The 27,580-nt window shown below is 36.5% G+C and overlaps 1 protein-coding gene across 1 annotated transcript; it reads left to right on the top strand.

Moving 5' to 3' along the window:
* Window positions 1-4,587: 4,587 nt before the first annotated feature.
* On the top strand, window positions 4,588-27,319 carry LGSN (lengsin, lens protein with glutamine synthetase domain). Its single transcript, XM_051777847.1, has 4 exons — window positions 4,588-4,617; window positions 11,425-12,421; window positions 22,369-22,547; window positions 24,731-27,319. Exons 1-4 carry the CDS (start codon window positions 4,588-4,590, stop codon window positions 25,928-25,930), a joined length of 2,406 nt encoding a protein of 801 aa, XP_051633807.1. The 3' UTR covers window positions 25,931-27,319.
* The last annotated feature ends 261 nt before the right edge of the window (window positions 27,320-27,580 follow it).

The following is a 27,580-nucleotide window of genomic DNA, read 5'->3' as shown; positions in this document are numbered from 1 at the left end:
AACAGAACTTGTTTAGAGATGGAGAGTGCATTGCAGGTTTCATAATAAGCCTATTACAGAGCAAGGTTTACTAGTAAATCCCCTGGCATTTCTACTTTCCTGTTAGCTACTCCTTGCAGTTTTCTTCAGCAATGGAGGTATCTTTTACACTGAAACTGAGTACACTCTCTTGTCTAAATAATGTAGGATGTTCCTATTAGTTGCAGATCAAGCACTTACTTTTATCAAGGTATTTCATACTCGATCTCAGAGTGAATCTTTTGCAGCTTTTTTACCTAAGCAATAATTCTGTGAGGATGGTGCCACCTAAAGTAACTAGAGAACATGGCAACTATTTTCTGTTTGACGTTGTTAAATTACCAGCTGGGACTGAAATGAAAGCTTAGGAATTTAGTACTCTTTTATCCCTTCTGTTTCCTCTGGCACTGGCTAGCTTTCAAGGTTTCCTTGAAAATATGGTAGAAATATATATTTTGAATGAAAGCAGAGATTCTTGAGTTGTCTTTTCCAGGCACACTGGGGCTCCAAGAAAATGCAAAAGCTTTTGTGACAGTTGTCATAATATTCTTGAGTGCGGTTCATAATATGTCTTTATGCTGATTCCAGTGATCCCTAGGAAAAACAAATGGATTTTTGAGGTTAATTTTGGTTATACTCATATAATTAGGCTTACATTTTTACAGCTGTGATCAGTTTACCTCTGTGTTCTTATGATTGGTTTACATTTCTTGCTAGTAATTAAGAAAGCATTTGAAGACAATTTCAGTCAAACTGATAGGATGACTTTTTGCTTTTCCTTTACTTCTAACAGGCCAGAGCTTATGGGGACTAGAAGAGAAAGGCCCTTGATGCACCTCTTTCGCATAAGTGTTTAAGATAGTGAAATGTTGGGTTTGGGATATAGTTACTAATGTCATCCCAATAATTTTGGTGAAATCCTGTAGCTATTGTTGGGTTCCTCTGGGTGTGAATGAGATCATGATGTAAACCCCTTGGATTGAAAGAGTATCATCCAAAGGGAAGGGACCCCACCACATCTATTCTATGCTAATAGAATCCAAAACCTAACTGGCAGAAAAACTAGATAGAAAAAAACCTCTACATAAAATATATGATTTTTATCGAGGCAGAGATTAAACCTGTTGCTCCATCTAGAAGAATCTCTCTAGTGATATAGATTTAAGCTTTTATTTCTTCTCTTTAACTGACACAATAATTTTTTAGTCAGTTTACATCAAGCAGAACAATTTTAACAAGGAAGATTAAGCAGTTTTTTAACCTATTCATTTAGCAACAGCTAAATGTTAGATTTAGAATAGAATGATTTAGGATAGGATAGGATGGGATGGGATGGGATGGGATGGGATGGGATGGGATGGGATGGGATAGGATAGGATAGGATAGGATAGGATAGGATAGGATAGGATAGTTCTAGCTGGAAGGGATGTATGGTCCAACTAGTCCAACTGCCTGACCCCTTCAGGACTGACTAAGAGTTAAAGCATATTGTTAAGGGCATTGCCCACATGCCTCTCAAACGCTTTCAGGCTTGGGGCATCGGCACCTCTCTAGGAAGCCTGTCCAGTGCTTGATCCCCTCTCTGTAAAGAAATGTTTCCTACTTTTGAGTTTGAACCTCTCCTAATGCAGCTTTGAATCATTAAGGGAGTCAGTATAGAGGGCAGAATTATATATTTAAATCCATTCAGGCACAAGTAGATTTTAAACCATATATCTACTGTACCCTAGATAAGTATACTTTATTGAATGAAAGAAGAGTAAAAGAACAAGACAAATAATCTGCCAAAGGAAAAGGAATAAACACATATGAATACAAGTAAAACAGAGTGTTCTCTGCATGCAGATAACATGAAGAATTGACTTTCAGAGTGGACAGATTTACTGAGGAGATAAAAATAAAGGATACTGGAGTTATGGTGCAGTAGCACAAATACATCAAAAGATCTAGGTAATTAGGCTAATAAAGCTTGGGTCAAATTTTAATCCTCAGAAGTACTAAAGTTTAAAGTAAGCATAAACCCCCAGTACAGAATTCGTTTTCAGCTGCAGAATGCTGAAAATTGTTCCAAAGATAAAGATAATATCCTCCAGACTTGTTTTTGGATTCCAGATGTTACCTGAAAAAGATACTTTTAGGTGTTAGTACAGAATTTTATAGGTTTATGATGGTGTGTGGAAGACTTAGTGAACATCTTTTTTTGGCCATGTAATTGCCAGTCTTGGAACTGGGGAGGTCAAAAGTCTTCTCAAAAGCTCTTGAGATAGGTCTGGGCAAAACTCATTTTGTATATCCATGCAGTACTGTACAGTGTGGATGTTAGTTGTCACCAGCCAGCTGGCACCAGTTTGGAAATCTCCACATGTTATAAGAATACTATAAGACTTTAAAAGGCCTCTAATTTTGAAGGTTTCTGAATGTGGAAGAAACATTTTTTGATTTCACAGCTAAAGGTAACTAGTTAGGAAAAAAAATTCCTAGTGGGTACCTCGAAGCCTGATTCTTTCCTGCTTAAAATGATGTTAATTCAGAGTATATAGAAATTTCCCCCTTGGAAGAACCAGATTGAATGGGAGGAGAGTACAAGCAGTGAAAAAACCCACCTTAACACCAGTAGCTGGAATCAGAAGTAGTTCTAAGCCATGAGAATGGTGAAGTTGTGTGCCTGAAGGTTGCCCTCAGCTCACCAGCCAGGCGCTTCCCTTAGTTGGCAGTTGTTTGCCACAGTAGCTGTCCTCAGACAAGCTGTCTCTATTGTAGCTGATGAAGAGCCACTAATGGGATAATGAGCAGTTTTCACTTTCTCATTACCACTTATTCATCATAGTGCATACAAAGTATCTGTAGTTTAAGAATTAAGTAATTGCTTTTGTGATGTTTGTTCTGTGTGATATTTTTGAAGTGTCTATATTTTTAGATCAGTGTTTGATAAATCGTGGTTGAAGCCCAGCATATTTAAATTAAATAATTATGCACACTCTAAAATAAGGGGATCATTTAATGTAAATCTCTGTTTCTTCTCTAGAAAACACTGTTCTGGGCTGTTTTTCTGAGGCTCCCTTTCCTGTGATGCCACAAAGAACATATTGCTATGAAAATATTAGTCTACACGATACATGCTTGAGGAACTGTGTTTGCTAATAGTGATGTTAAATCCAGCTTTTTAGCCAGCATAAACTGGAAAAAACCACATTTTTTAGCACATTTATGCTAATGTTAGGATTGAAAGGAACTGTGCAATTGTGCTACCTGTTGTATGATGACAGTCTGAGGCCAACATTTTTGGAAAAAGTATTCTGAAAGCAAAATGCTGACTTCCATCCCATCTATCTTGCAGGAGCCTGGTCTTACTGAGTGGTGGGTGTTGATTTTTTTACTGTCTGGTTGACAAAATATCAAGTCTTATGAGGTAGCCTGTTTCTTGAATGCTAATAAACTTTCAGTTGTTACCTGCTCTTTTCTGTGTCAAGTGGAGCAGTTCAGAATGGGGTAGTTACAGAAATTGCACAGATAGGGTCACAAATGTCAGATTTCTGGCCTTTCAGTATCTCCAGGAAAAGGAAGGATTTTCAGAATCATAGTTTGGGGCTGGAGCAATTATATTTATGCATTTGACTGTCAATGCCTAAGATTTTTGTGAATTATAGTTCCTAATGCATAGTCATTATTTTTATTTTGATACTTTAACAAACTTTTTTTTATTTTTATTTTTTAATTTTATTGTTTTGAAATTATTAAAAAATGCCAAAACCAAGTTTTCACATAGATAAAAGCCAATCTGAATTTCATATTTACTTAAATTTATTGAGTGATGGGTTGTCAAGAAGGATTGCTGTAAGGACACACAATATAGCCATCCTGTAATGTTATGTCAGCTAAAGGAACTTGAATGAATGAAATGATAGTTAAACACAGTTGTTTGAATTCATATTAAACCTGATAAATAAAAAAAACTTGAGAAAGACAAGCTTCACTATCTAATCTTTGAAATATTTTTAGAGATCTAATTCAAAAAAGACCCCTCCCTTGTTATAATACAACCAGATGCACCAATATTAATTAGCAATATGCAAGCATCTAGAATAACAGGCTGGTGCTGCATGCTGTTCTTGCAGTGTGCTGTGCCTTTCAAATCCCTGTTCATGTGCCTCAAAAACATACTGCTGTTATAATGCCCAGTATAGGTTTTACCTCTAAGGAGCCTAACAATAGCTTCTATTCCAGAACAGAAATGGCTTGTTACAGGACAAAAGCCTTTTGTGAGGAGAAGAGTTGAGCAAAACGGTTTTATACTCAGTTGTCTTTGTTTCCAGGCAGGCAGGCAGCTAATAATGTGTGTTTGTCAGTGTACTACTTTAACTCTGTTCCAGAAAGCAGTGCTCTTGATCATGACGTGTTGGGGTTGCTCTTCATAGCTCGTTATCTGCATGGCCTTCTGGGAAAAGAACTTTACAGCAATTCTGTTTGAACTAACCTTTATTGTATCTGTGCCTATAAATATGGGATGTCCTTCTACTATATTTTTACTAGGCCATTTCTAATGGTGACCTGAACTAGAATGAAGTGGACATGAACAAAAAGGAAGACCTTACTCAGCAGGTAAGAGACTGATCATGAATGATTTCTGAGCAGATATACTGATATAAAATACTTCTGCCATGCATCTCAAGATTCCAAGTGAGTGCATACTTAATTGTGAATTATGCAGGAGGTTCTTCATGCATGTATGTTGAGCATGATTTAATTCTGAAGGAAATGCAGGTCCAAGAAAGGCTTCTGAAAAAGCTGAAAAAAACTATTTTCTTTAGGAAGCAACTCTAACACATTTTTAGTTCCTATTGATTTAATTTCTAACTTTATCAAGAGTAACAGAAATAGATGTCCAAAATCTGATCCTATTAATATTACTGGGAAAACAGATTGGCTTTGACTTCATTAATGTAAATGAAAGCACTACAATTTGTGGACCAGGATCTGACATGGATTAGAAAGTGACACTCCTGAGTTAGGCTACTTAAGTGGAGATGCTCAGTTTCTATGACTTTATTTTAAAACAGATTCTAGTCCTGAATTTGTACTTCTGTGGTCCCAAATCACTGTGAAGGCAGGATAAGCTTATGCATTTTAAGGCTCTACCTTACTTGAGGGATTTTTTTTTAAACACAGTGCAGGTGGCGTAGTCCAAGGGAAAGTAATCACAAATAATCTTGTCACAAGGACAACTCTGCTGCTTTGAGGCAGCAAGAGAATCAATGACCTTGAGAAGCTTGTCTGAAAATGGCATATGTAGTGTGAAGCCTTTGAATGGGTGTAGTGGATAAAGGCAAATGTTGGATTTGCAAATAAGTAACACAATATTGTGAACTAATCTCACTCCATCCATTTTCACATGAAGGATGTTAATACTCTAGACTCTATTTAAAAGTTTTAAAGAAGGAAGGAGACTTTTCTTCTGCTCCTCACCTTGCCACACATCTCCCTTGACCTATGGAAAATTTGTGCTTCAGCTTCTCCAACTACAAAATAATCAGATGTATCTAACATTTATGCAACTTTCAGGTCCTTCACTAGGAGGTTTTCATAGCAGTAAATCACTCTCAAAGAGCCACTTCATCCAACAAGGTCACTGAGGAAGAAATTAGTCACAGCAATATCTTGACAACGTGCTGTGATTCTCATGTTTCTAGCTTACAAGCCACCAGTGTCTGTTTATCATCACATGCATTCTTTTAGCATTGTGCCCAAGAGCCAAAATCCCTCTCTGTGCCTGGAGATACTCCTTGTGTAAATATCTGTGTTGTCCTTGGTACAATTCCATGGCCAAATTCTCTCCTGGTTTAAATCTCTGTGGCTCCGGTGACTCCAGTGTAGCTGCATTAATTCTCACAAGTACATAATTTGTTTCTGCATCCTTTGCTCCTTTGCTCCATGGTTGCTGGGGGAGTAGCTGAGCAATGCTTTCCACATGCCAGGGGAAGGGGCAGGGAAAGCACTTGGACATGGGGCTACTTGCTTTATGGGTTCTGTTGTGTGAGGTCTTAAACAGCATCTCCTGCTGACTTGGCTTCAAGTTTTTGAAATTCATTACTACATATAAAGTTTAAATAAATTTGATGTACCAACCTGGGGGAGCTGTAAAGGGTAATCCAGTAACAGCCAGAGTGAGACAGAAAAGGTTCTTCAGCATTTAGAGTTTCACAGCATTTGCAATACTTTGGAAAACTGTGACTTTTGAATTAGAACTGGAAAAAAGTTCAAACAATGTGAATAATATCATGTCAGCATTACTTGAACAATAGTTTTAGATTTTTTTAGACTGGAAACATTTAATTTTAGTTTTTCAACAGTGTTTTATATGATAGAAAAAAAATCAAACTGAAGTGAAACAGTTAACTTTTCATAAACAAAAATTTAGCCAACCAAACCTTATATATTTCGACATTTTTTTTTCGTTTTAGTTTCCCACGCTTTCTTACTTCTTAGTTATACCAAATTTTGACATTTTGATGTTCTTTGCAAAATGTTCTTGAAAAATCTATAGCACCAGTTCAGGATGATCATCACAATTTGACCTCTTATTGGTCAGTTAAAATAATGGCTAAAATCAGTTAATGATCTGAAACAAAAAACAAGAATGTGACTGAGACCCCAGTGCATTTTACTGAATGCTTGCTTCACTTTATTGGGTAGCCAGTAGCAGGAACATTGGGTTATTTTGTTGATTAGATATACTAAAGCTCCTGATAGAGTTGCACCTTGTCTCTCACCTTTTCCTGTGATAGAAATCCTCCTGCAGCTATTTGTCTACAATTACTCGGAGCATCTTTTAAACTAACTCCCTTTCTCTCTTTTTTCCCCCTTTCAAAAGCTTTACTGTGGGTTTCTTTTTCTCATTTCCCTGTCTCTTTTTATCAGTATGTTTTTGAGAGAGGTTTGTAAACCACAATAGTGTTTACAGTGTTGCCTGAAGTCATGACACAAACAAAAAGTAGGAAAATAGATGGTCTCATCTGCAGCCTCTGAATTTGCCTCATAGAACACCATAGATACATTTTCAGTCCCCTGTAAAATCTTTTAAAGGCAAAAGTTCAAGAATTGCCCTGGATTTTCACCTCTGCTTCACACTACAAAAACCTTAGCAGTTGTTACTCCTCCCAAAGGCAACACTTTACATTTCCAATACTCTCAGCTTGTGGATTGGCAGGTTTACGGACAAACTGCCTTTTGGCAGTACCGTATTTCATGGTATAGTTAATGTTCCACTCTAGAGCTGTACAAAGCCTAAAAGTGAGCACAAACTAATTAAGAAAAATTGCTTTAGATTTTTGTTTTCTGTGTTACCACAAGGTATAAAATATCCCTCAAATGTAGAATCCTGATCGCATGTCAGAAGTGGCACGTAATTAAGTAGAACAAGCAATTCCATCTGCACAGTGCCAAAATATTTGCTTGCTGCTATTGTCCTCTATTCTCTCTTCTTCCTACCTGCATGGTGCCTTAATATGTTGCTGTAATGCATAAGTGTAGCTCTTATGCTCTGTTGATAGTCAGAGATGTCCAGACTCCTGTGTATTCAAAGCGACACAACAGGTACACAGTGAAGACTAACAAAGCTGTTATTTGTGTGAGTTGAGATTATCCATAAAGGGAAATGTAGTCTGATCCACCACCACTTTTCCTGCCTCTTGCAGGACTTGAGCTGGTCCACCTCTACCTAAGATCCTTCCAGGTGCAAAGATCCCCTCCCCAGTGCAGAGGGGATCGACATGCCAACACAAGTAGCGGCACTGGGACAAGTAGTCCTAACAGAAATCAGACCTTGGGGGAGTAACAAACCCTGTCAATGGCAAATAACGTCAGATAAAACTTTAGAAAGAAAAATCTAAATCTCAGATTTGTTGCATAATGTGGCCCAAACTGTTTATATTTTGGACCTAATTCTTCTGGCAGGAATATTTGAGTCACTGCCCAAACGTTCACTTGCTAAGACAGAGAAGCAAATTGCAAAACTTAAGACCTCTGACTTAAGGTGCCAGTAAATATTTGAAAATAAGCACACAAAAATTGAATACTGATGAAACAAATGTGGGTAAAATAACTTTCAAGTAGCCTGGGTATCTCCTGGTACTGTTGCCAAAGAATAACAAAAATGTAGGAACATTCAGGCAGGAAATTGAAAGTAGTCAGAACTTTTGTCATATTAAAGCCATGACTGTTTTGCTTTCCTTTCAGCTTAGCAGGACACAGGGTTCAATGAAATTAGGTAATGATTTGTATCCAGCTCTCTTGCACTGTATCTCTCTCAAGGTGCTATTTCATTTAACCACCCCTGTCTTCTGTATTAAAAAAACTTTTCAAGAAATAAAAAATTAAATAGATAATTCATAAGTCCTGTTCCTGGGTAGTCTCCCCTCTGTGCCCAAGTAGTAAGCCTTTTCTGATGGTAGACACCGTGTAACCTACTAGACAAGTAAGGCTGTGTCATAGCTTGTGCATATGACTCTCTTTAATATGAAGAGATGGTGTATTGATACCTTGCAACAAACTGAAATAAACAGGCCTGTTTATTTCGCTGCAGAAAACATGGAGAATGATTTCTAAATGAAAGTCCATAAATGTCTGAGTTTGTTTAGAAACAAAGAGTCATTTTCCTGCACAAAGTTACAGTGTACCTTGTGCTGAGGACCTAAAGTAATGCATAGGTTGTTCTCTGTATAATTGCAAGAGTTCTGTTTATTTGAAGGTAAAATTTATCACTGTTTTTGTTTAAGAGCAATGGGCACAGTATATCTTTGGGTCTATAATCAAAATGAAGTACCATAGTTTATCTCTTCATGGAAAAGAAACTCTTTGCAAACTACTACAGATACATCAGTTATTAGAGATCTGTTTCGAACGAATTAACAAACTTACCAGTGATAGTCCTTATCCTGCTCATCTCTATTCGGAAGGAATTTATTTTGGTAAGGATTATAATGTGGGAATGCTACCTTGTGTTCACTAAATCCTTTAGAATGGCTAATTATGTGAATAGACAGGTTTCTGACATTTTCCTTTAGATACATGATCTTTTATCTGACTTCAGTACACAGGTGTGAAAAGAAAGGATGTGCTTAACTTTCCTTCAGTCATTTTACTGAGCATTTTTCAAAGATATACCATAGGGACAACAGGCAAAAACTTCATCTAACTTTAAAATTTTTGGTGGTTATCAGGACAGAGAGCAGAAATACATTATAAAGCAGAAATGCATATAGTGTTATGGTTATCTTATTAGTTTCAAGTTATTCAAAGAAAACAAAATAATTCTGAAAACTTCATAAGTTGTAAATCAATATATATTAGTGATGGCAGCCTCTACCACAAAAGATATTTAAATAAATATTTTTCATAAATTAATTGCAAGATAAAATATTGTTATGACTATAGCTTTTATAGTTGGAAATCTTATCTAAGTTATCTCAAAAAAGTATATATCTAGAAATTTAATATAATGAGTATTTTAAGATTATTTGTGTTTTTTCATTTAGCAGAGACTGATCCTCCATTCCTACTTTTTCTTCCCGAGCTTCATTCCCTTTCTTGTATTACTAAGAGAGGTATTAAAATTCTTCATTATAATTCAGAATAATAATCAGGTTTTGTCTGGTTTGCTGTTCAGAAGAGTTCTTTTATTATATTTCTATTCCATAATGATGCAGAGCTGTAGGAATTAGATCTATTCTGCATGAGTGAATGTGTAGGGGTATCGGCAAACACCCAGAATAATTTTGTGGGTTGTCATGGGGTTTGTTATGGAAATAAACAAAAGCTCTTGGATGAAGAAATGGGTTCATCAAAAACTGAGTGCTAAAACTGGGGTAAACATGGATTTCTGTTGTGAATGTGTCAATAGCTGGTTTTGATTGCAAGTGGGCATCATGAGCACATCACTGCCAAGATATGTGCATGGGAGTTACAGGCACAGAGTGGCTCATCTTCCCTACAGAGCTGGTGGCCAACTGCCTTCCACGCTAACAGCAATGTCCTGGCAAGCTCCCAGAGAAGGTGCACATACAGCGTGTCATGGAAAATTGGGGCAAGGGGAGAGAGGAAGGAAATATTTCTGTGAGTTCTGTGTTAGGAGAGAAGTCATAAGCCTTTTTGAATAGATAATGATGGAAAATAGCATAATGGGAAAATAGTGAAAATAGGGAGAAATAATGTAGAGAAAGGGAATTGTTAATTACCTCAGTGGGGGCCATGTTACTGTTTCCTTCCGTATGCACATTAGCTGCTGCTGCCGTTTCTTCTACGTGCTTTTGTCTGCCAACAGGAATCTCTTTTGCTTTACCCAGACTGGCATTCACTTTGCTTTTGTGCAGATCCCTTCTTCTGGAAATTCAGAAGTTGGAGAGAGTACAGATTATTCCTTTGTGGAAAAGGTAAAGAATAATCTCATTCAGAGGATATCCCTTGATTTCCTTACAGGTGTTAATTCCAGCCCATGCCAAGCAAACCAAGGACTGTTAATATGTCTTAAATGCATGCTTGAGTAGATGCATAGACAATGAGTCTACAGTTGAGTAGATTCATAAACAGTATAACAGTTTGTGATTGGCTATGGAGTGATTTATATTTTGGTTAAACTGTGTTAGGGAGTCTTTTTTTAAGATATGAGGTGGAGAATTCAGTCTCTACTTTGACAGTGTGTGAAATAATTAGGCACCCACAATATTAAAATGTGTGGTATTTTTTTAATTTGAATGTGTCTGGGTTTGATTTTTTTGGTTTTGATTTTTTTGACCCATTTTAAAATCTACTCTCACCACTACAATAGAAATTATATCTATGTCATATATAAAGGTAAACATCATCTTCAGGTTCTTTCCTGTTTATACATCCAAATATAAGATTTTCTTCCTGGCCACTGCTCTGCAAGTTCAGTTATTTGTCCAAAGTAGATTCCAAAATTAGTTTAAACACCATTTATTTTCAGGTTTCAATTTTCACAATTATAAGGATCGCCTGTATTCTGTGTTTCAGGGTAATACATTTCCTTTATAAATACAAACACTTTTAATATGAACAGGAATATACTTAAATGTAATTACTAAAATACATTTTTTTTCACATTTAAAGGGCATATGTTTGGCAACTGATGTCACACAGTGTACTATGTCTTATATTATCTAAATAATCTGCCTAAAAACTATATTATGAAAGTATTTTCACTGATTTTTTTTCTAAAATGTAAGAAAAAGAATTCCGTGAGAACTTTTAAGAATCAAAATAAGTGCCCACAGAGACCTGCACCAGCAAGTACTAATGGGAGTGCTACAAGGTTAATGCAGCTGGTGGTAGTGCTCCATTGCCATGTTTCGTTCATGCATATTATTTGGTTGTATATTTTATTGCTGGTTACAGAACACATCTGAAAGTGACAGTGATGAAGTTGATGGCAACAATATATGTGGTTTCAGAAAGAAAAAGGGAATCAAAGGTCCTACAAAGTATGTTCCTCCTTTAGAAAATGAGAAGATGGAGCTGTCTCGCACCTCAAAAATCCCAGATCCTTGTCCCCTTAAAGGAACTACTGGTTGCTCAGAACCACCATCAGACCAGTCTCTCCAAAACCCCACTACCTTTCCTCCAGTACAAAAGGACAGAGGGGGTGATGACAGTTCCAATTCTGGCAGTGCTGTGAAAGAAGGCACATCTGGAGAAACACAAGAAACCCAAGAAAATGCTGACACTGGGAAAAAAATAGTGGGAAAAATGCAGGAGGAAATAGATACAGGAGCTCAGATGAAGCAGCCCACGGGCATACAGCCTGCAAGGAGTGCGGGGAAAGGTGGCTGCACAGAGGCAGTGCAGAGGGAAAAGGGCAGTGAGCAGGTGGGGGCTAAACCAGGAGAACAGGGTGGTATGGAAGAAAAAGTTGTAAAGTTTCATGTGACAAAGATGGGCTCCCTGGGTGGTGCTGTATCCACACAAGGGAACAATATTGCTGAGTCCTTCACAGGGGCACCTGGCATTTCTAAACAAAGTCTGCAAGAGCTGAAAAACCTGCTGAGTGAAGGTCCTCTGCCTTCTCATGGACCCTATTTCTGTGGCAAGGCAGGTGGCACTTTTCCTCAGAAAAATTTGAAACCCTGGGAGAAAGCAGCTGACAAGCAGGGCCAACCCTTTGAGACTTTTAGTCCCCATTTTGGAGAGGACAAGCAAAAGTATTACAGCTTCCACAAGCAGGGAGTGGGGCAGCAGAGCAAAAGTCTCCTGATCCTCAGCTCTGCCGGCTCTGATCAGCAGCAACCAGTGGGAAGCAACGTGGATCAACTTATTCTGGGACTACCGGCAGCTTCTACACCTGCAGAAAACTCAACACCTGAGATTCAGTTTGACTCCTCCACAGGTAATGCTGGTAAGGATATTTAAACATCATCTACTCTCCTGCTAAAGAAAATGCTCCTGTTGTTTTGTGGTGTTTTGTTAATCTGCAAACTTGAGTCAGAGCTAGTGCATGAGAGAACTGACACCTGTGGTTTCTGTGTGATCAGGATGGATTGGAAGTTGTGCTCTACATCTGTGATGATTTTTTTAAAAAAAAGTGAAGTATTTATAAAGCCCAGCTGCCTGCCAAAAACTGCCATGCAGAAGTGGTCGTGTATTTTTTTCACTAAAACTGAAATGTTTCCTCATTTAAACTGAGTGCAGGCAGAATTTCCCAAAAGTCTGCTAGACACTGCAAAACTCTGATGGCATCTGGGCTTCTTAAAATTTCTTTTTTTGTTAACATTTCCAGCAGCAGAAATTGCTCCCTTATAGGGATGATGTTTTCAATTATTTGTCCTGTTAGAGAACTGGAGTGCAAAATCATCTCATATAAATTATAGGGGAAGAAAAGCAAATGAAGCAGAGAACTCCCCCTTATTTTCATGTGGTTCAATAAGTTCATTTTGGAAGTGTTTATAGAGACAATTGCTACTAATAAGCTGTGATTTCTTTGAAAGTGTAAAAACTATACTTCTGGGCTAGCTGGATCAGCAAACTGAAAGCTATTATTAGCTGTGATGGGCTTGAGCAGTTTGTTGTTCTGTTTCCAGGAAGCTCACAAAAACCAGTTTGCTAGTTGAATAGATATCAGATGAATATATTTCCATAAGCATCAATCTGAGGTCATACTATCATCTTTCCAGAACGGATATCTTACCTTCTGACTTATCTCACTAATACAAGAAATACTAATCTCTTCATTGGTAAAATGCTTAATCCATCATTAACTACATAATAAAAGATAATAGTAGAAATTAAATGTTTACAATGATATTAATTTATTCTGATTTTTCTAAAGTCCCCTGTCAGATGGGTAGAAACATTGCTGTACATACTCTGAAAAAAGACAATTTGAACATATCAATTGTTCTTGCTACAGCAGAATTTCTCAGTAGACATTCTGTGTTACCCAGTTTTAACAAGTCTAAATAAGATACACGTGATCATTATTAGTTGTAACTCAGGTCTCTGCATGAGAAATATAAAGCTTTGAAAAAATATTTCACACTTGAACCACTCTCTATTCATATCTATTAGAATAAAGAGCTTAGAGGATTATTGTTCAGCCTACACTTGATGCTGTTCCCTTTCCACACTACATTGGTTTTCACATTGCTGAAAGGTTAGCAAAATGCATTGTCACATTTAAATTATGACTTTTTTCTCATTGTCTGCAAAACCAGCAAATATATTTCAATACATAGGAATTCTTTGTCATAGCATCATTTACAAGATACAGGGAGCTGATGAGATTAATTGTAGATTCCACTGGGAGATTTCAACCCAGCTTTAGCCACTTAACATGAAGTAGCTAATCCAAATTTATCACCTGGTCAGTAAAGTATGTCTTCAAAGATGTACTAGAAGTTGATGAGAAATTGACCTCTGGAGCTGGGGGTATCTTTCCACTCAGGGAAAGAAGTCCTGTGATGATTAATTAAAATCGTTTGTCTAACTCTGAGGTGCCTAAAGCTACCTGGGGTTAATCCTACTCTGTATCACTGGTGGCAGCAATGACTGTAAGGGAACTAGAGATGAGAACTAAATATGAAGGGAAATGGGAGAAAACTATTTTTCTCATCAAAAGCGCATTAAAAATAAAAAAGTTGTGGATTCTCATGAGGCTTGGGTTCCATTTGACTTTGACCAACAAGTCAAAGTTGTAGGGCTCACTGTGCCTTTTCCACTCATAAATGGAATGAACAGAAATAGTTTCTTACTTAATAAGAAATGTATGTGTTCTCAGGCAGTCAGCAATAGAACAAGGGGACACGGGCTTAAGCTCCGCCAGGGGAAATTTAAGTTGGATATCAGGAGAAAATTCTTTACAGAGAGAGTAATCAGGCATTGGAATGGGCTGCCCAGAGAGGTGGTGGATTCACCATCCCTGGAGATTTTTAAACGCAGATTGGACGTGGCACTGAGTGCCATGATCTAGTAAATGGACTGGATTTGGACCAAGGGTTGGACTCGATGATCTCAGAGGTCTTTTCCAACCCAATCGATTCTATGATTCTATGATTCTATGAAAATTTAATTTTCATTGAATAGATTCAGTAACTTAATTGAAGAGAAGAAAGTTTTAGATAAAATTTTGCACTCTTTAATGAGCCTTTGCATAAACAGTATTTCATTGCTGCCAGTGATAATTTATTAAGATTGATAAGATCAAATCCTAAATATTTTATTTTTATAACTAAAACATTATGTTAAATATTTCAGTTAACAAAGTGCCTGAAGTCTTGAATCTAAAGATATCTTAACACTGAGTAGATCTGAAATACAACTTCTTAAAATTTTCAAGTTTTCAAATATTTGAACTTGCTCAAATCAGAAGACTTGATCCAAAATGTTTGAAAAAATTACAAGAGGTTGTATTTGAGATCCACTCAGTGTTGAGATATGGCCAAAACAGGAATATACTATGGTTGTAAAAGTACACAGCTAAGGACAATCTCTAGAGATCAGCAGCAGAGAGGTTGAAACCTAGCTGAGTGTCAATGATTGAGAGTACTTCAGAGAATTGATATACAGCCATGCTAGTTACAGAGTTAACATCTCTCAAAAATAATAAATCCCTACATTTTTCCTAAAATTCTAATTGAAAGATGTGGAAATATTGCTGCATGTGCATTTTGGTCATTTCTTGTCAGCTCTTTTGTAAAATAAGTGCGTGGATGTGGGAAAAATATTAGAAAAGAGGCAGATGGGTCAGATATTTAGGTCAGTATGAAAAATGTTACTTAGACAGTGTCAGAGAAATTGGAACTGAAGCTAAAATTCTTTTAATCTAAAGCTGTTTTCCATGGAAACATAGTAGCTAACACATGTAGTAATTAGGTGAATATACTAACTACCCTAACATGGATTTAGGAATTTTACTTGCCTAAGTGTCTGATAATGACATGCACTTCTGCAAATTGGTACATAGTAATTAATGACTAGGTGCTTCTTAAGCTGTTCTGTGTTTGCATTCTTGGGAGACAAAGAGGAAGGATTCCAAACAGTATAGAATAATATGAAATTTCATTAATATAATATTATATAACACTTCATAGTAACTACATGCACATGGACATGAATGTATGCATGTGCTATATGTATACCATATATATAGCACATAAGGTAACTGTATATTGATCTCTCTGAACTCAGATCCTATTGCATGCTGCTCTGCATGCTACTAAATTAGAATATTAATACCATGGTAGCCAGAGAGGAGGCAAAAGGCAATAACTCTATTCGAGCAATGTGAAGCATCCAAGGATCACGATACACCATGCTCTTGGTGTGTCATTCCCCTCTGTCACAGTGATATATGGGTTTCCACAGCCAGGGACTGCAGATGGTTTTGGCAACCACATGCACTGGGTATGGTCAGAGTGACCTACAGAGCCTGGTGTCATCACACGGGCTGAGGAGAAAATATGACCAATATGGGATCAGAAACTGTTTGAGAGAGAGGGAAATTTCTGAAGAAAGAAGATACGTCTTAGCTATGGCTGCAGGCACCAGTAGCTACCTAGTGACTGTTGAAATTTCAAGTGAACAGTAAAAGAAGGTTTGAATACTTCAAGAATCACATGAAATGTCATGTGGTTGCTGACACCAAACACTAAGTTTCTTTGCTAACTTGTCTTTTTAAAGAAAAGCATATCAAGAGGACACAGGCTGTATTTCATACTTAAGAGTGGATTTCATTAGTCCTACAAGATCCTAGAGCAGCTCTTTTTCTTTAAAGCAAACCAAAACTCTTAAGTCCTTTATCTTCCATACCAACAGCTGAAATCTTCCTGTTCTCTGACGCCGTATGGTTTTCCATTTGTCCTCTTAACACATACAAAGCAAAAATGCTCAAATAGGACTTCTATCCAAACTTTCTGATCTATTTTGTCTCCTTTCAGGTGAGATGCAACTCATCTATCTCTGGTACCTGGAGTAAGCTCATCATCCCATGATTCTTTGTGAGAAAAGTTTATTCAGACAGTAATTTTTCCCACCCTTTGGAGATGCTTACTTTCTTTATAGTAATAGTGAAAGGTTACAAAAGCAGTTAGATTAGACCTAATGTAAGTGAAATACATTTTTCTGCTTGATTTCTCTGCCAGCTGCCTCTCCTTTTACAACATATTCAAAAAGAGTTTAGTTCTTACTTTCAATACTGCGCAAAATATCTCCCCTGAATAACCTTACTTCACATTCAGCAAATTTTTCTCTTTCATTCTGGAAGTGTTTAAAGCCAGGTGAGATGGGGCTTTGAGTATCCTGCTCTAGTGGAATGTGTTCCTGCCCATGGAAGGGAAATTGGAACTAAATGATCTTTAAGGTTCCTTTCAACCCAAACTATTCTGTGATTCTATATTTCTCACTTGATTGGTTTAAACTAGATCAACTATTCTTAGGCCAAAGGGGGTTTCCTAGTTTGCATTATTTTATACCTCAGTTCACGCAATTTTGCTCAATGATTCCTTCCTCAAATCCAAAATTTCTGTTTGAGTTTGAAGACAGATATGCCAGTGTAGATTCGTCATATTCAGGATTATTAGCTATGTAGTTCCATTGGGTATTACTTTAATTTTCTTTTACCTGCACATTTTGCTTTCAACTAATCCTGCCTAAGTAAAATATTTTCTAACTTGTCTATAAAACTATGATGATTTCCTTATTCAGTACAGAAGAGCCGTTTCTACAAAAGACCCTGGAATGTAAAAAAATGTAGGTTATTTATTTTGTCTTTCATCTATTGAGAAGTAAAAACTTACTTTGCATTTGATTCTTGACAATGTATCCCCTCTGAGAAGCTAAGTCATTTTGTTGTCATTCAGACTGGAAAGAATAATTCATGGATGATTGAAGCTGTATGTTGGTCTCTAAATTAGCTATAAAACTCAGGAAAAATGTAAGTTTCTCCATGGTCAAATGAGTAAAAACTCTGCTTTGCAGTTAAGTTTAAAAAAGAAAGCAGACTCATGAGACAAAGAAACAGATGGAAAAAACATTGAAAGTATCACTTAAAAGAGATCAGGGAAACATTTTTAGTGTCTCCCATGCTTTGGGAATTTCTGGTATGCTTATGTATTTATTTCCCTGTTAAGGGTCTTTTAGGGGAGTAAAATACAAGGTAGGAAACAAATTTTTATGTACCTTACTACAGAAATCAAATCAGTAAATATTTTCAATGAAACTTTTTTAGGTGAAAAAGAAATATAAATTGCATGTTTTCAACTGAGAATGCTTCTGATCACTGTTCACGTCAATAGTGCATTCAAATGCAACCCAGTACTCGTGTCTACTTACCATGTCAAAAAACAGATGGGAATAGAAAAGTAGCAGTAAGAAAGATACCTGTATAAGGTTTGAGATATAGAAGTAGTTAATGTTTGAAGGCAAATGTGAGAACAGTAAGTAACATGCTGTACAAACCAAGAAAACTGGCTATTCTTAAAAATACAAACCAGAGTTCTATAAGGAAGAGCAGATGTATTTAAATTAGTTCTGACAGGAATTTCCATAGAATTTAGAAGAGTGTAGATATGTGATTACCCTGTGGGACTCATTGCTAGTGAGTATCATGCACTATATCATGAATGAATGTCATCATGTCTATTTTTATAAAGGGGTTCGATACAGATCATCAGAACACCCTGTGTTAGATTTCTGAGAATGGAGAAGAAATTAAAACAAATTTAGGTATTAAGCCTCCTGTTTCTAACCACAAGACCATTTTTTTAGTAAGGAACTGCAAACCTCATTTTCTTTAGACAGATTATTTTGCAAAGAATACTGTACCTTTCCTGTTAACTGGTGCCTTTAGCTGGTGCCAAAGTCAGCTCTAGAATGATGAAACCCTGCCTTGACTGGCATAGCAATTTCAACACTTGCAAATGTTTCTGTTTCCCTGCCTCTCTGAGACAGTAACAGGTGCCACAAAGTGCCACAGAGCACAGGGAGGACACTCTGACACTGTGTAGGACTCTGGCCTGCCCAAGCTGTGTCATGGGCAGGAGAAGGCTGAAAAGCAGCTGCGTGGCTGCAGCAGAGTTGTATCAGGAGGAAGCAGATCTGGCACAACTGGTGCTGCTAGAGAGGCAGCAGGAGAAAGAGACTGGGGGAGAACTGACAGAAACGTCTCCTTCACCAACACATGATTTGTATCTAGAGTCTACTTGCTGGTATCTGCTGTTATTGCCTTATGTTCCTTTGGTGGTCTTGTTTCTCAGTGAAGAGTTTACAGGATCACTACATTTGTTAGGATGGCCTGTGCCTGTGGTTGTCCAGTCCCCTGGCAACGTGCATCATGTTCTTTTTATTTCATTTTCAATTTGACACAGTCACCTCTTCTAGAGCTGAGAAATTGTTTGGGTTTGTTGTGGTGTGATTTAATAAGGGACCATGGGAAAAGATTCCTTTGTACAAAAAGAAAATAAGGGATTGATCTGGGATGTGCACTTTCTTCTATTGTGGCATTTTTATGTTGCTGAGAAGGGAACACTATGTCAACTATTTGCCCTACTCCCATGTCAGCTGCTGTCAGCAATCTGAGTGATTTCAACATTAATAATATAAGAATGGCACCATTCCTCTGCTAGAAATAATAATAATAATAATTTTTATATTTTTAGAATTGATAATATTTTTAGTTTCGTGTTATTAATATGTTTTAAATAAGTGAAGATATGTTGTTTGCATTTGTAGATATTTTGTACTAATTACAGTAGAAGCAGGAATAATACTAATTATTTCTCAGTGGTAACCTAAATGGAAATACAGATAGAACCATAGACAAACAAACATCAAGTTCTTTTCTGTGTCCTGATGATTTGGTGTAGATATCTAAGGATCTGCTTAAAGAAAGATGGTCTGTCTGGATTTTTATTTGATTTTTAAAATGAAAATTTGAACAAAAATCTGAGCATCTTGTTGAATTAAATGTTTCTGTAAGTAGATTTTCTGAAATTAAAAGGAAAGTGCCATTATTTCTAGAGGTTCAGAAAGCTGGGGAAACAGTTCTACTTATGAAGAAAATTCTCACTCATAACAATATAAGACTTCAAGACTGTGATTCTAAATCAACTAGGCCTGCCAAATACTTGCTTATTAGCTACCTTATCTACCAGTAACTACTGGATAATAATTATATGAACTGGATAAAGATGGAGTACGCAGTTTCCTACTATACCTTTCCAAACTTTAGTAATAATTGGCTTAATGGATGTAGTTTGACAGCGATTTATTTAGTGGCTACCAAAAAATTTTGGGTCCTGTGCTGGAGAAAAATAAATAGTCATGATGATATTTTTAGCTATCTTACAATTTACAGAAACTTATTATTTCAATGGGAAAGGTAATCTGCAAATAATATAAAAGATGAACTCTAAAAAGTATGTGAAACCTGAATGACTGCTTCCATTGATTCTAAAAGATTTTGGATAAAGGCTCTTGTAAATGAATAAACATCTCTCTTTTGACTAGTGGGGGGTCTAGACTTGTGTACAGACTTATTTTAGACTAATACTAGACCAATATATACAATTTAGACTCATCGTTTAAAAAGATACATCTGTAATCATAATGAGTCCAACTGAAGAAGACAAATTCTTGCTTCTTCAGTTAATAATTTTTGCTTTCTTCACATTCTTTAAAAACATTACTTTATAGGAATTTTCTGTTAATTTCTGTTAGTTCATATAATGTAATTATGTATTTATGTATTTAGTCAAATAACTTTAGTCTGAGGACAACATATATATATAAAATTTGGAAAATCACCTACAATTGGTAGATGTTTAAATTAAGTACATTTGTAGCTTTTTTTTTTTAAATAAATGTATGCATCATTAATATGAACTCACATCACATTTATGTTTTTATTGAATACTGATTTATATAATTTTTATGTCTTAGGAATATTGATTTAAATAATTAATTGGATCAAAATTTAAGTTTCTGTTTTTCATGATTTATATGTTTTTACTTGAAAAATATTTGTTCAGTAGATGGAAATTCAACAGGCAACATTTAAAGATATTTTAGGAAATATTTGCAAAATTTACATCAAAAATTGACTGATTTCAAGTGTTGCCAGCCAAACTTTATTTTGAATAATATAAAGACATAAAAATCTCAGTGTGACAGGTGGTAGGCAGAAAATGTCTACCATCTTTGCAGAGGAAATTAAACATATATAGAATAAGGGATTGAGCACTGCTTTTCCAAAGGCAAGAGCCTCAGATTTCTGTCTCTGGAGTTCTAGAAAACTCCTCTTGATATAAACTGGAGAAAGATTTTCAGAATCTTTAAAAATTCTGTTAATCTATTAAACAACCACAGTTTATTAGCTGTTAATAAACTTCGAGATAATGATCATGTTCATAAAGAGGTCAAATCTAGTAAATCTTTCCAAAGTGAAAGATGTCACAAAGAGAAATGGATGTGACAAAATTCTTTCCTTGCTTTTACCTATTCAATTTTTACTCTGTTTTCCTATTTACTTAAAAATTTGTTCTGTGCTTTCACCTGCCATTTGTCAGGGAGCACTCTTCTTACTTAACCTCTTCTTACTTTACTGGCCTAAAGTATCCTCCTTGCCATCTGAAGCTGGAGGATGCTCCAGTAATATTCAAAGTCTGAGAAGTCTACGACTGTGGATGAGTTTACTGCCTTCTCGAGGAATAATCTGACAGCCTTGTTTTGGGCCAGTTAGGAAGCCTTCTTACAACCTCACAGATGTCAGTCCCACTTGCCCCAAAGGAGAGGTCAAAAAGATGTGATTGTGCCTGCTGGCCAGTGCTAAAGGAGATTTTCTCTAGTTCGGGCAATTTTCTACTGGAGAGATTAGGATTGCTCCCACCAACCTTCAGAGTGCCTCAGCATGAAGCTTTAAACTTCTGCTTGAAGGGTGGTGATGAATGACTGCTGATGGTGATCTTCCACTGTGGATTTGAAAGATCTGCAGAAATTCTTCTGATCAAATCCTCAGGAAGAATGGAGGACTTTTCTCCCAGAAATGTAGAAAGAAATATTTTTTTTACATTTTTTTATGTCTTATGTAAAATTTTACACTTGGTCTGTTTAGTTTATTGTATCAAGTGAAAATTAATACCTTATGGAGTTTAACTTGAGTAATAACAATACATAGATACTCAAAAGAGAAGCAGGATGAGAAATAGAGAGGTTGGTGAAAGGAAGTTACAGTGCCCAGTTCTCTGTTCCGTTATGGAACTTAGACTTTCACATCAAGAAGTTTATATGGTCCTACAGCTGCTGTAATGCAGTTAAGAAGACAACTCCATACTAGAAAATTCATGAATGCATAAACTTCCCTTAAAAATTGCTGCCTGCGGTGAAGGAGACTACGGTCCTCCTCAGGAGGTCTCGAGAAGGGTTTAGTAGAAGACAGGTGCCCTTTTTACCATGCTTTTGTAACCATACAGTTTACAAAGTCATTGAAGAAACATAGCATCTGTATTCTGTCAGTTTTCAGTAGGAAATAGGTATCCAGTTGCTATCTGTGCTCCTAAAAACACTCAACAAACCAGTTGAGGTATCCCTCAGAAATTCCTGGCTTTACCACATGTTCTCTTCTCAACTTGAAAAAAAATTCAAGTTACAGGCCATTCCAAAAAATAAGGGATTTTATACAGGTTGTCCGGGAAAAATATATGTGTTTATTTACAAAACTGTTTCATCATCCATAGTTTTTTCTAGTTTTTGATTTTACACTCCATGCCACAATTTCCCACTATTTTTAGGAGAACAACCTGTATTCCAGTGTTCATTATTTTGTTTGATGTGAACGTTCCTCTTCACTTATAGCATTCAACAGAGACCCTGATGTAAACGGCCTTGGAAGTTCAACTCTCCTTCACCTGTTCTCTCATATTGAATTTATTAAGCAGCAGATGGCCAGGGACAACGTGCAGTTTGTCAGATTTGAATCAATAGACCTCCACGGTGTGTCAAGATCAAAGAATGTTCCTTCTCGATTTTTTCATGTAAGTTTTTTGGTTTCTTGCTGTACATTTTTGTGTTTTCATGCCCTCATGCTTTAATTATATTTTTTCCATAGTGCAGGCAGCAGCTCAAACTTAGAACAAATTTTATCTGTTCCCTCCACTTGCTCATGTTCCCAAAGGATCTAGACTTCTTTCATCATTACAATAATCTGTTCCTCTGTTCCACCAAATAGTAATCTAATTAAATAAGGCTGGTAATTTCAGTTCTTTGGAGTTCTAATAATCTCTTCCCTCAGAATTATCATCTCAGGTTCAATACATTATAAAAGGTTTGGTTTACTGAACATGAGCACATTGCAAAAAGAAAGAAGTAAACACTGAAAGAAAAAAAATAACTGAATGAAAATCATTCTCATGTATGAGAAATTTTATAGCTGTCATGAACATAGGAAAATAGCGCTGAGTTGCATGATGACTTAGCAGCAATATTTGCCGTAGTAATGATTCAGGAAATAAGAATCAAATTAGGAAGCAATCCTCACCATGTGTATCCTTGATCGATCAGGCTTTTCAGTATATTGCTTCTGTGGTACTTCATGTGCGTAACTGCATTATACTTTCATTCACATATCACTATGAATATTTTAAACTTTACCGAGTGATTGTAAAAAAAATATGAACAAGAAGAGATGAAGAACACTCTTGTTTCAAGTTCCTTCTGAAGCTTAAGCTGCGTTTTCATTATTTCCCTTTTAGATATTACCAAACTGCAATTGTGTCATCTACATATCATTTGATCTCTCTGATGCAATTTGGATTTTATCAAAATAAACTTTTTCTCAGCCATTTTAGTTCTTGTGAAGGGTTGTACATTAATTGCTGCTTCTCTTTCAGTTGCTATGTCAAAATGCAAATGTCTAGGTCAACTTGTTCAAAGACAGCTTTTGTGTTGACCTCACTTATGGTCTGAACAAATTGGAACTGTGACTATGTAAATTTTTTTACACTAAAAAAGTGTGTATGTGTACACACATGCACACATATGCATATGTAAAGAGCAGTTTTTGGGGTATCAGGGAGGTATTTGGAGGAGGGAGAGGTGCTACTACAGGGTGATCAGCTTCAACGCATTTTCACTGCCAAATGGACAGCTTAGACATCTTGGAGCAGAATTCACCAGAGTGTGCAGTTTTGGTTATGGGTGTCCCACAGGGAGAATTGGTACTGTTGACTGCCACCTACTTAAGAGATGACAGACTTCACTGAATCATTCAGTAATACTAAAAGAAGCTACCATATGCAGTTAGAACTATTTCAACAATTTTCCATCTGGATAGGCAAAACGTTATTTTTTCAGTTCTGAGCTTGCCCCTTTCTACGTTTATTCTCATCTGCTGACTCAAATGGCAATCCTTTCGCTTAGAAGAATAAAGGTAGGATGTAAACATGAGCCAAATTTCGCTTGATAGAACTTGACATAACTTTTTCATCAGATAAATATTTGAATGTAAGGTAAGTTGTAAAGGTGTTTGCTTGAAAATAGACAAACCTTTGTTGGGGTTCTATCTGCATTTCATTTGCATCAGTTGAAGCTTTCTGTTCAAATGGAGAAAAAAATATCATTATGAGTTTTTCTCACTTGGAAGTGCTTTCTTTGCATTTTATCCCAAACTTTTAAAGTCCAGAAAGTAAGATTTTCCTGTTAAATGTTGCAGCTGGAAAATGCTGAGGTACATGTTATGGCATTTAAAGAGAAGTTACAGTCTGAATTCATATCGCCGTGAGTCTTGTGTAGTGACTTGGGTCTACATGAAGAAAATGCTCAGAGGATGTAGAAGCGAAATAGATTGACTATAGATAGAAGTTTGACTTGCAAAATTTGCACCTAAGTGGTGAAGCCCATAATTACATAAAGACTATGCAAGATAGGTGTTTAACTTTAGTTTAACTAAAACTAATGTTTTAGTACTTTATGGAAATTTAAAAAATTATCATTAGGGTAATTGATGCCAGAGTTTTCGTACCAATCTTGAAGAAACTTGTTCTGGTTTATAATGATGTAGTAACTGGCTCTTACCTTCCACTTTAGTGATCGCTGCATTTTAGTGTTCTTTTAAGAAAAATACTGTTGTTCTTGCTGAGAGTCTGAGTTTTACATATTTTACATATATAAAAATACCACTGAGCTCTTTTGATAATATGTCATTCTGCTCTGTGTTTAGGAAAAAGCAATTCATGGTGTTACCATGCCCAGAAGTTATCTTGAGCTGACGCTGAATCCTAAAGATAATGAATTAGATTACATAAATGCAACCAATTTTAATTGTGACATAATTCTGAATCCTGATTTATCAACGTTTCGAATACTACCCTGGACTGAGCAGACTGCAAGAGTGATATGTGATTCCTTCACTGTGCTGGGCAACCCGCTAATGACCTCACCGAGGCACATTGCCAAGAAACAGCTGAGCCAGCTTCAGGACAATGGTTTTTCTCTGCAGTCTGCATTCACTTATGAATTTTGTATTTATGGCATTACTGAGGTTGTAAATTCAAAGACAATATCCTTTCCTGCAGCTACAATACTAAATAACCATGACCAGACTTTCATTCAGGAGCTCATTGAAGGAATGTATTATGCTGGTGCCAACATTGAAAGCTTTTCTTCTTCCAGTGGACCTGGGCAAATGGAGATCACTTTTCATCCAGCGTTTGGCATAGATGCTGCTGACAGTGCCTTCACATTTAGAACAGGCATTAAAGAGGTGGCTAAGAAGTATAACTATGTAGCTAGCTTTTTCTCAGAATCAGGCTTCTACAATTCAGGGGCTCTGTCACATAGCCTATGGGATTTGAACGGCCAGAAGAATTTGTTTTCTGTTGGTTATGGAGTTGAGGAGCTAACAGAGCTTGGAAAAAATTGGTTATCAGGTCTCTTGGCACACACAGCAGCTATCAGCTGCTTGATGGCTCCTACCACCAGTTGCCGTAAGCCTTATTCCAAGTACAGTAAAGAATCAAAAGAGACTGTAAATGCAAAATGGGCATATAATGATAACAGTTGTGCCTTTAATGTCAAATGTCATGGTGGAAAAGGCACTCACATAGAGAATAAATTAAGTTCTGCTGCAGCAAACCCGTACCTGGTCCTTGCTGCTACTATTGCTGCGGGTCTAGATGGAGTAAAGAGGGGACTTAGGTATGATGATATGCTCGAAGAAGAAAATCACACTGGTGATCTGAAACATTCCTCAGTCCCTCTGAAACTAGAAGATGCTCTCGTTGCACTCGAGAAAGATTCCTGCATTAAGGAAGCATTAGGTGAAACTTTTATCCGATACTTTGTTGCCATGAAACATTATGAGTTAGAAACTGAAGAAATGGATAGTGAAAGGAATAAATGCCTGGGGTATTTTATTTAGAAGGAGCATTCTTTTGTAGTGGTGCTGTGTAAATGCATACAGTGAATGGCTAAGATTCCTGAAATTAGTAAATATATTTAAAAATGGGGGGTTTAATGATTTGGTATTTTTTTCCCCCTCCTTTGTATATTACGTGGTGATTACACTTTATTGTCCTTGTACATTCATGGCAGTGCAAAACTGATATATTAATGAAATAACATTAACAGGCTTTTAAAAAACAGGTGGGTTTTTTTGAACAGACCTGCTGTTGGAAAGAAGAAAAGAGAAGGTGAAATGACGAATAGCAACTACACGACTGTAACACTCCATAATGTGCAGAAAAGTAGAAGTAACGGAGATAGTGAAGGAAGTGAGGTTTACAACTGAGGAAGGAGGGGAATATCTTGTTCAGCATGGTTGTGGGATTTATCCCAACTTGTTCAGTAGCTGATAGGTTGTTAAATCAGAAGAATCTGAGTTTCATTTAAAACATAGGCTAGAACAATGAACATAGTAGAGAGAAGGGCAAAGAACTGAAACTGCAGAACCTGAGAGCCAGTATTCAGTATCTTAGTGGGCATAAATAAAAAAGGCATGAAGGATTATAAAATAATCTATACATCATGAATTCTGCTGCTGAATGAAATTCGCAAGAATTATAGTTAATAAAGATACCAAAAGAAATCAAAAGGTGGCTTGAAGAGGGAATAATTCATAGAAAGGCAGCAGTGTCACACCACTGTGCAATAAAAAAATGAGCTGGTATTTTGTTTGTTTTGATAGTTAATGGGTTAATTCAGAGTTGAATGACAAATGAGGAAAAAAGGGGCAGAGAAGGTAGAGAATTTAGAGCTTAAACTGTGCTTTATTGGAAAACTTGATTTTATCAGGCATAAAGAAGATGACTGTGAAGAATGGAACAGAATAAAGTTAAAACCAGAAAGAAAGAGCAAAGATGCATATTCAGAGACTGACAAACTGCGGTTAAACCAGAGGAAGAGAAGACCCACCCTAAAATTAGGAATGACAGCTGGTGTAGAGAAAAATAATTTATTTGGAATGGCAAGAGGTGGGATTTAAATTTAATCTTTGTTTTGGTTACTGCTGCTGCTGCTTCCTTTATTATTAAAGATAAACCTTGTTTCATACCCCACTTCCGCATTAACAGTGATTTCTGATGTCCTTTATCTTGTCCCAGTATTTTGATCTATGTGTAGGAATTTGTGAGTAAAAAGGTTTGGTCATCAATGGAATGAAAAAAAGATTCAGTCAATGCCTCTGTCAATTTGCAGAACTAGGAAAGTCTGAACAGAAATGTGCTAGTTGCCTACTGATGGATCTTCCACTTTTTCCCTACATAGTATTGTACTTGAAATGTAGCACATGGTATGCTAAAGCTTTTTGTGAGATTCCAAAGAAGAACTCATTTTATACTCAGGTAGCAAGAGGAAATAAATAATTTAAGGAAACACGATGAATAAATTCCCTTGTCTCAGTCTGTGATTGGTGTGTGGATTTGATTCTCTCTCTTACCTGACACTTTTTCTGCATGCCCCAGATTGGGACTGTTTTTGTTTGATACATGCTGATTTGCATTGTCCAGGTCTAGTCAAACAGAACTTCCCATTCTGAAAAAAATGCTTTTCTTTTGCAGCATTGACACTTCTT

This window comes from Manacus candei, unplaced genomic scaffold (genome assembly GCF_025592945.1).
Source record: "Manacus candei isolate 608988 ecotype Guabito, Panama unplaced genomic scaffold, ASM2559294v1 h1tg000011l, whole genome shotgun sequence".
NCBI classification, from domain to species: Eukaryota; Metazoa; Chordata; class Aves; order Passeriformes; family Pipridae; genus Manacus; species Manacus candei.
The sequence above is the reverse complement of the archived record's forward strand: the minus strand, read 5'-3'. Positions and strand labels throughout refer to the sequence as shown.